General features: G+C 40.4%; 1 protein-coding gene across 1 annotated transcript in view; it reads right to left on the minus strand.

Moving 5' to 3' along the window:
* The window catches only part of DRAM1 (DNA damage regulated autophagy modulator 1), a 47,535-nt gene extending 38,041 nt beyond the window's left edge, over positions 1 to 9,494 (minus strand). The window contains exon 1 of the mRNA XM_003772416.4: positions 8,911 to 9,494. Within this exon, the coding sequence (XP_003772464.1) occupies positions 8,911 to 9,041 (131 nt within the window). The 5' untranslated portion in view covers positions 9,042 to 9,494. The remainder of the gene's footprint in view (positions 1 to 8,910) is intronic.
* Positions 9,495 to 9,695: the final 201 nt, after the last annotated feature.

Genomic DNA, 9,695 nt, shown 5'->3' on the forward strand with positions numbered 1-9,695 from the left:
TACCCATGCATATAACCTATAAATAAAAGGCTATTAAATAAAAAAAAAGAAAGAAAAAAGAAAAGTAGTTGCCAAGAAATTCAAATTTTCCTATTGCTCTTTTCATAATCCTTGTGTCTGCCTAGACCCAGATTCCCTTCCTACTGTATACGACTGTATACATCTGCATAAATCCATTGGAATTTAAGCCTCTTCAGTAAAGGCAGTAAGGTTTCCTTATTGTCTGTATCCTTGGAGGAGAGCACAAAGCTTGGCACAGAGTAGGTGCTTCATAAATGCTTTTGATGTTGTTGAATCACTTCAATAGTGTCCAACTCTACTATCATCACATTTGGGGTTTTCTTGACAAAGATACCAGATTTGTTTGCCATTTTCTTCTCCAGCTCCTTTGATGGATGAGGAAACTGAGGCAAACAGAGGGAAGTGACTTGCCCAGGGTCTAGCATGCATCTGTGACCAAATTTGAAGTGAGGTCCTTCTGACTCTAGGGTCAGTACTCTATCCACTGTGCCACCTAACTGACCCAAAATAAATTTCTTAATAAGATTACTTTAATAAAATTCTTTTATATTTTATAATAATTACCATCTCTATTATCAAAAAAAAAAAAAGAGAGAGAGAGAGAGAGAGAAACAGACAAGGAGAGAGAACACAAGCTAGTGAGAAGGTTGCTTGTCTCTATCAATTAAAAAACAATACTTAAGATAACTGAGATATTAGTAAGTTTATTCCTGGGTGCTGCTTCTAACTTTTTTTTTTTTTTCATTTCCTCATCTCTAAAAAATGAGAGAACTTAATGACCTCTTTAAATCCCTTCTGTACTTCTAAATCTTATGATTTTCTGATTTAATCTCTCCACGCGCTAAGATTCTAATCTTCAAAAAATAATTAATTAATTAGAAAAATTAAGCAAAAAGATTCTAAGTTTCAGAGAAAACACAATATGAGTTGGTAACTATAACTATAACTTGCTTGGGAGTTGCCTATATCCATGAAATCATGGGTCTACTCCTATTATTTCAAGCTCTGGTTCGGTTTGATATTCTCTTGTTAATGTATTTTCAATATAGATGCTGCAGCATTTGATCCAATGCCAATATTTAGGGTTCAAGGCAAAAAATAAATAAATCAGAAGTTGTACCATGTAGTTAAGTATTAAGAGGTAATAAACATATAAAAAGTATTGGATTAAGTTAAGCCATGAGCTCCCTGATCTCCATATTGAGAAAAAACTTGGTTCAAAGCCTGCCTCCTCACTCTTACTGGGTAGGTGATTCTGGGGAAGTCACATCATATCTCTGAGGCTCAGTTTCCTCATCTATAAAATGGGAGTATTAAATATTTATACCTGTAACACCTTGTAGAAGCTTAAGTGAAATGGAATCAAGTAAGGAACTTATTAAGTGCTTAATGACTGACTATTGGCTCACTCACAACCAATCAATCATTTATTAAGTGGCTACTTGAAAGAGTTTCAGAGAACTATCCTAGAAAAGTCTGGACAGGTTCCGTCACCAGTTGGTCAATGAGTAATGAATTATTCTTGTACAGAACAGAGGAGGCAGGAGTTGAGTTTGGCTTCAGGAGATAAGAACACCCAAAAGGTTGAAATCGGATCTCTGGTGCTGGAAGGAAACTGAGAAGTTGTGTATTCCAATCCTGTTCTCCAGATTAAAACATCTTCCCCTGGCCATCACTCTCCTACATGTTATCTCCTTCTCATAGAACATATGTTCCTTCTGGCCAATATGGAAACTGGTCACCTGAATGGGGAATAATACTAAGATAGATAACTACTTGTATGAAGTCTGACTAACCAGTTCCCTGACACTGACTTTAGCCAAGGGAAAAAAAATGCATATCAGACCAAAGAAACTACAGAAAGTGATTTATTCCACACCAGGATAGAAAGTCAATCATTAGCCCGCTGGCAATAGAAATGGGGACCATTTGAAAAATCATCAAGAGTATAAGCAAAGAAGCTGTAGCCTCCAAGCATGACTGGAGAAGGGCTAAAAATACAACGTTGCCTTTAGGGCTCTGTCCTGAAGCAATAGGAAAGAGTTATCAGAAAGCTCCAGGATGCATATAAACCACAGGGGGAGGGCAGGATCTTGAGTAGCATTAATGATAAGTGTGGACATAGCAGCACTCAGATTGGGTGAGCCCCTAACATTCTGTCTAGAGATGCCAGATATGACCCTGTAAATTCAGCATTCTAAGCCTCAGAGGTGAAAAGGGGGTGCCCTGGGAGCCTGAAGTCAAGAACCCAGACACAGAGTAAGACCAAGCATAGTGGACCAAAAAAGTGAATCAGGAAATCAGCTCTGGCATCAAGCCCTAAATTAAGAGCTAAGCCTCAAGAAATGAATCAAAGCAAAAAGAGAAAGTATTTAACAACTACAAACAGATTCAAAGGGGTGGGGGGGAGGGAATTGTTTTCCACAAGGACAACAAGAAAACTTAGGAGAAATAAAGCAAAAGATAGAAACAAATGAATAAACTTAAAGAAACTTAAAGGGAATAACTTAAAAGAGAAAGTGGGAAAATCTTACCCTAGAAATTATCTCCCTGAAAACCAAAATAGATGAAAAAGAAATCAAGAAAGTCACAAAATAGTAAGAAATTTTACCTTAAGAATCAAAGGATTGAAATTTTAATATAAGGTATCTTACAACAACCTTGGAAAATAAGTCAAGGAAAAAAACATTTAAAAATCATTGAATCCCTGAAAATTAGAACTTAAAAGAGACCTGGACACATGGGAAATCATAAATCAAAACTGCCCAAAATTATTAGGTCCAAAGAGCAGAGTGAAGATAGAAAGACTCTATTCCCTAAAGGGAAAAAAAAAAAACCAGAAAATTTTTAAGCAAAATTCAGAGCTCCTTATATCAAAAGAAAAAAGGCTGCAAGCCTCCAGAAAGAAACAGTTCAGGTATCAAAGAAGCGCAATGAGGATCCAACACATGGCAGCTTCTACAATAAATAATAAGAGATCTTGAAATGGAGGAAGAGGTGTGAGACAGATTGCATCAAAAGAACCTTACTCTTACATGAAATGGACAAAGGAAGGTTTTATACAAACACACACACATACACACAGGCATGCACGAGTTTTTATGTATATATTTATGTATAAATACATCAAACAGGGAAACATTGACGTATTAAGAAGACTAGGAAGGTTACAGTAGCAAGAAAAACATATTTAACTTCCTGATCCTGAAGGCAGGGATTAAGAAAAAAAGAAAAATGTGGAGAAGGGCAAGAGTTGTGCCCATCAATTAAGGAATGCATCATGGCATATAAATGTAATAAAAATTTATTGTAATTGTAGGAAATAATGAAAGAGATGACTGCAGAAAGTCCTGGATAGCATGAATTGATCCAGAGTAAAAAGAGCAAAACTAAGAGAACAGAAGAACACGAGGGCAACAGCATTGTAAAGAAAAATAACTGTGAAAAACTTCAGAACTCTGATCAATGCAATGATCAACAACATCTCCAAAAAATTTTATAAAGAAGCATATTATCTACATTCTGTCAGAGATGATGTCCCGGTTCAAATTCTGTTGGTTTCATTTATTACAAGGGCTTTGTTTTCCCCCTCCATAAAAGGGAGGGATTGCATTGGATTAACTCTAAGGATCCTACCTCCTTCTGGGATCAAAAATATGTGATATTTAAGAACGGAGAGGAAAAGCCCCATAAGATTCTTGTATCAAACAAGTAGTAATAAGGAGGAGACAGAAGATTAGAGCTCAGGGGGATCAAGGCAGGAAGGTTTAGAAATTCAGAATGGAGAAAGGCAAAGGATCAAATGCAAATTTCACTTGGACTACATCCCAAGCTAAATTTAGACCTCTTCAGGAAGACCTAAGGCTAGATAAAGCTCTTTAGAGCCAACTCACTTCTAAGTGCATCCCAAAGGCTCTGGGTACATTCATCAGTGGTTACCTCAAAGTCCAAATCTCTTCCCTGGTTCCCAGTCTCCTCTGTTATCTCCCCATTAATTAAAAGGGCCTTTTCAGATAAGTAATTTGTTACTAACCTATTAAATTTAACATGTACTTTAAAAATCTTCATAACAGAAGTTCACAGTTTTATGTTCAATTCTCTAGTTCCATTATTTGTATGTTGAAATGCTCATATCTGTGAATGTTTTTATATTCATCATTAAAAAAAGAAACAAGGATATGTTTTTTGAGAACAGAAATGGCCTAGCTTGTGTATTTGTAGCATCCCAATTCACGCCGACTAAGCACTTAATAAAATGCATCTTCATTCAATCTTTCTTTCATGTATTCATGAAATGAGTATCAAAAACTCTGTTCTATGGAAATGGAGTGATCTGCTCTTCAGAGATACAGTAGATAAAAAAATGACCAGAACCTAAGTTCTCTAAGGAGAACTGGGAGTCAAGAAAAGATAGGAAACTCTGAGCAATCACTTAATTTCCCTGCAGCCTCAGTTTACTCATCTGTAAAGTGAGTTGGACTGGGTAATTGTAAAATTCCTTTCAACTCTACACCTATAATCCAAGGTCCTCTCAGATCTATAACCCTAAATCACTTTATTTCAGTTTCCTCAACTGTAAATTGGTATTAAGCCAGGTGGCCTATGAGGTCTCATCCAACCTTTAATCTAAATTCATGATCCTCTGATAAAACTAATTGTGAAGATCACTTAACCTCTCAGCCTCAGGCATCCCTCCAAGTTCAAGATGGTAAGTGCCCACATCAATGAAATCATCAGTCTTTGAAGGCAGTTAATATTCGCCAGGATCAAATCTTACAGAACAGGTGTCCCATTCCCAGTATGTCTGCCTAGACAAAGTAAGCAAAATGGTCCAAATCAGATCTTGGTCTCTCTGGCAAATGGACCTCCAAGGAAATCTCCCTAATCCATATGTAAAGCATCTCAGAATCAATGCCATATAGCTGTCTGGTATACACAGTACTGTCTGTGAGCCCCTTCTTGCTTTTCTCAGCTCCATCCACCTTAAATATTTATTGCCCTAATAGGGAGAAAAGATCCAGAGGAGGAGAAGGCAGTAGATTCATTCATAAAACTAGAGAAATAGGTCAAAATCTTGAGGACAATGGATTACAGGTCTAGAACTGAAAGGAATCTTACAAGCTACCTAAGTCCAACTCATTTTACAGATGAGGAAACTGAGGGCCAGGAAAATGTGACTTAGGCTTATAGATCAGGAAGGACCTGAGAGACTATCTAGTCTAACCTACTTTACAGATAAAGAAAGTCATAGATCCGGAACCAAAAAGGGACCTCAGAAGCCATCTAGTCTAACCTACTACTGTACAAATGTGGGAAATGAAGCCCAGAAAAGTGAAGGCACTTAACATCATAGATCTAGAATCAAGACAGAACCTCAGAAACCATGTCGTCTAACCTACTTTACATATAAAAGGCACAGAGAAGTGAAGTGACTTAGGGTCATTCATCTATAACCAAAATGGAACCTTAGAAGCCATCTAGTCTAACCCACATTACAGACAAAGAAACTGAGGCACAGAGAAGTGAAGTCACTTAGAGTCATTTATCTATAACCAAAATGGAACCTCAGAAGCCATCTAGACTAACCTACTTTGAAGATGAGGAAACTGAAGCCGCCCAGGGAGATGAGGTCAGTTAAGGTTACAGGGACATCAGAAGTCATGTATTGCAATCCCTTCTAAAGATGAGAAACCTAAGTGTTTGGAAGGTGCTCTGACATGCTCGTGGTCACACAGGTGGTAAGTATCACAGGAAGGATATGAATTCAGAACAAAGGATCACAGGTCTAAAGCTGGAAAATAATTCTGAAGCCCATCTGAAAAAAAACCCTCTCTTTTTTACACATAAGGAAACACAAGTCCAGAGAGATCAGTTTATTTTCCTACAAAACAGAAGAGATCATTTGTCCCTGGGTCAATCAATAGCAATAGGATTTATAATGCCTTTATCTGCATATAACACAGGGGCATGGTAAATCCTAAAATAAAGCATCATATAAATATGAACTATTATTCACCTTGCTGAGCCTCAGTTTTTCTGTCAAGTGATGAAGCTGTACCTGATATTCTCTAAGGTTTCTGCCAGCTCCAGTTTTCTGATCCTGACTGGGATCCAAATCCTTTTTTTTTTTTTTTGGGGGGGGGGGGGGGGCACCACCTGTATGAGTTCCCTCACCTGTAAAAATGAAGTTCCTTCTGGCTATAAAACTATAATAGGAAAACTTCTCCAAGTTTAGTTTATTTCTATAGTTTTAAGACTGAACTGTGCTGCCTTCCCTTCTTGCTTCAATGACTATTATACACCATCTACTACAATAAGAAGCAAGGGGAAAACAGAAAGAATAAAATCTGATCCCTGTTCTCAAGGAGCATGCACTCTAGGTAGGGAGAAAGTAACAAAAGGTATCCCAACAAAATGGCACAATTTTGTTTTGTTTTTAATCTGACCAGAGAAAACATAAATTGCTACAAATTCAGAGATAGCAACTCAATCCACACCTACTGTGTGATGGCACTATGCAAAGAGCTGGGGACTCGGGGAGTCAAAAAATCTACCCAAAAAATCAACTGAATGCAAGGGAGAGAGAGCTGACAGCTGGAGGCTTTGTACTTGAGCTATGTTTTGAAGACAGCCAAGGATTCCAAAAAGTGGAGATAAGGAGAGAGGACATTTCAGGCCTGAGGAACCATCTATATAATAGCACATGGAATGTCTTATACTGGAAAGGTCACAGGGGGACAATTTGGCCTCTGCTTCCTGGCTTCCCAAGTTTTCCTTCAAAGCTGACCTCAAATCCTATCTTGTGCAGAAGGCACCAGCCCATTTCCAATCTTCCTAATGCCTTCCCCTAGGAGATTACCTGGGTCTTCTGTATTTCCTGACTAAAAAATCTCTCCATTCACAAATCAGCAATTTGTAGGCAAAGACAGCTTTGGCCTTTCTTGGCAACACTTACATAAAAAAACACAACAAAAACTCTAGAGAGGAAACTGAAAAGACAGCCAAACAGATTTTGCATTTTATTCTAAAGTCAAATGGGAGCCATTGAAGATTTTCGAGGTGAAGAGGATAAAAGATTCAGAAATCAATCAAGGTTCATTTACAATTGAAGAAACTGTAGCCAAAGGAAATTCAGTGTTTTCCCTCAAAGCTATTGTGAGGAATAAGAGTCCCAAGCAAAATTTGAACTTAAAAAGACCTGGGTCTTCAAAAACAGCTCTCTACTCTACTGAAGAGATCTGCCTGGGGGAGGAGAGAATAGGAAGAAAATCCCTGAAAGGGGTACAAGAGTAGAGTAGGCCATTGCTGTAATCTAGGCAAGAAGTTTTGAGGCTCTAATCGAAAACTTGTTGACAAGAGAATGAAGGTTAGCGCGCCCCCCTCCCCCCAATAGATATAGGAAAGTTTAGGAAGGAGAGGTTTTGGGGGAGTGGGACATAATGGGCTCTCTTCTAGATACCCTGACTTTGGGAAGGACATGAGTTTAGGCCTGAAGGATATGGATTGGTGGAGAATCTACCTTTTTTTTTCTTTCAGAGCTCTAGGAAAAAATTTCAAACATAATCACTTCATCAAGACAGTTCTGATCAGACAAAATATTATGATCCTCTCTGCTAATATTTAATCCCACTCTACTCCCCTTCTCTTTTTGAAAATGAACAAAACTGTTCAGTATTCTCAGTGTTTTACTACGATTTCTCCAGTTTAAATGTAATCCCAGGATTCTCGAGGAAATCTAGGAGCCTTTTGCATCACCTAGAGCAATTACCATACTTTACAGATGAGGAAAATGAAAGGAAATGAACAGACTTTTCAAGATTACCAAGGCTTTCTGAACCACTTTCATAGACTTTGAGCATTTAGGAACTTTGGAGGTCACCTAGCCCAGTTCCCACATTTTATAGATGAAAAAACTTAGGTTTGTCTAAGGTGACAAAACTTTTCTGAACTGCTCTCCTCAATGTCACAGATTTAGAACAATTAGGAACCTTGGAAGTTCAGCCCTCTCTGTGGCTTTGGTCCTTTTTTTTTTAACCTGTCCTACCCTGTATAAATGGATATGTTTCCCAAAATAGACGGAGACCTTCCTTACCTGATGTATGGAAGGAAGGGATTGATGCCACCAAAGACCACAGAAAACTTGGACAAAACTTTTCTGAACCATTCTCCTCAATGTCACAGACTTAGAACAGTTAGGAACCTTGGAAGTTCAGCCCTCTCTATGGCTTTGGTCTTTTTTTTTTTAACCTGTCCTACCCTGTATAAATGGATATGTTTCCCAAAATAGACGGAGACCTTCCTTACCTGATGTATGGAAAGAAGAGGTTGATGTCACCAAAGACCACAGAAAACTTGGACAAAACTTTTCTGAACCATTCTCTTCAATGTTACAGACTTGGAACAGTTAGGAACCTTGGAAGTCACCTAGCCAAGTGCAGCAGCACTCTCCATGGCTTTGGTCCTTTTTTTTTTTTTTTTTTAACCTGTCCTACCCTGTATAAATGGATATGTTTCCCAAAATAGCCCGGGACCTTTCTTAGATATATATGAAGTGTGCAAAGAAAACTTGGACAAAACTTTTGTGAACCACTCTCCTTAGTGTCATAGACTTTGAGCAGTTAGGAACCTGGGAGGTCACCTAGTCCAGTCCCCAAACTTTACAGATGAAGAAACTGAAGGGTCCCTAGACATCACCTGGACGCCACATTTTACAGAAGAGGAAACTGAGTCTCAGTACCATTAAAGTAAACTTACCGCACAGAGAGTAAGATTGAGGCAAGATTTGAAGCCGGCCCCCTAAGATCAGCACTCTCTCTGGCTTTGACCCATTTTTTTTTAACCTGTCCTACCTTGTATATGCTCCCCGAAATCGAGCGGGACCTCCCTTACCTGATGTATGGAAGGAAGGGGTTGACGTGTCCAAAGACCACAGCGACCACATAGGAGATGATGAAGGCGGCAGAGGACCAGGTCACCAGGAGGAAGGGGACAAAGGCCATGCCTTTGAGGAAGCACAGCATCCTGCCGTCGAGAGCGGGCTAGAGGGCAGCAGGGCCTGGTACCAGAGGTGGTGCTGCGGTGCCCGTGGCTCCCGCGGAGACTGGACATGTGCTGGGGCACGGCGGTGGCGGCAACGGCGGCAGCACCAGCCCCACGGGGGCAGGCGGAGGGACGCGGAGGCGGAGGGGGAGGCGCCGGGTTCTAGCCCCGGGGGCAGTCCCAGCCCAGGAGGGAGGGGAAGAGCAGAAAGATGGGAGCGAGGTGGCAGTGGCGGGCGCGGAGGGGCACACGAGCTGGCACGCGGGCTGATCGAGGCGGAATGGCGTGGGAGGGGGCTGCGGAGTGGCTGAGAAAGGGGTGAAGTCACAAAGTGGTTGCCCCCGGTGGGGGCGGGCCGACTTAGCGCCACCTCCTTCCAAGTTCCTGGCCCCAGGATGAGTAGAGTTGGGAAACGGTTCCTTTCACTTTTGTTTCTCTCACTTGTCCGGGCTAGCTAGAACAGGGGTGGGGTCAGTACTTTCCCACCCACCCGGCCTCCATGGGGGTGGAGTCAGACTTGCTGCCCCCTCCCCTAACTCGGTAGTCCCAGGGTGCCCCCCTCAGCCCCGGAAATTTCCGATATTTGCGGTAGATGCTGACAACTTAAACTTTGACCTCCTGAGGTACTCTCGGGC

The sequence above is a fragment of the Sarcophilus harrisii genome, chromosome 5 (genome assembly GCF_902635505.1).
Source record: "Sarcophilus harrisii chromosome 5, mSarHar1.11, whole genome shotgun sequence".
In the NCBI taxonomy this organism is placed as follows: domain Eukaryota; kingdom Metazoa; phylum Chordata; class Mammalia; order Dasyuromorphia; family Dasyuridae; genus Sarcophilus; species Sarcophilus harrisii.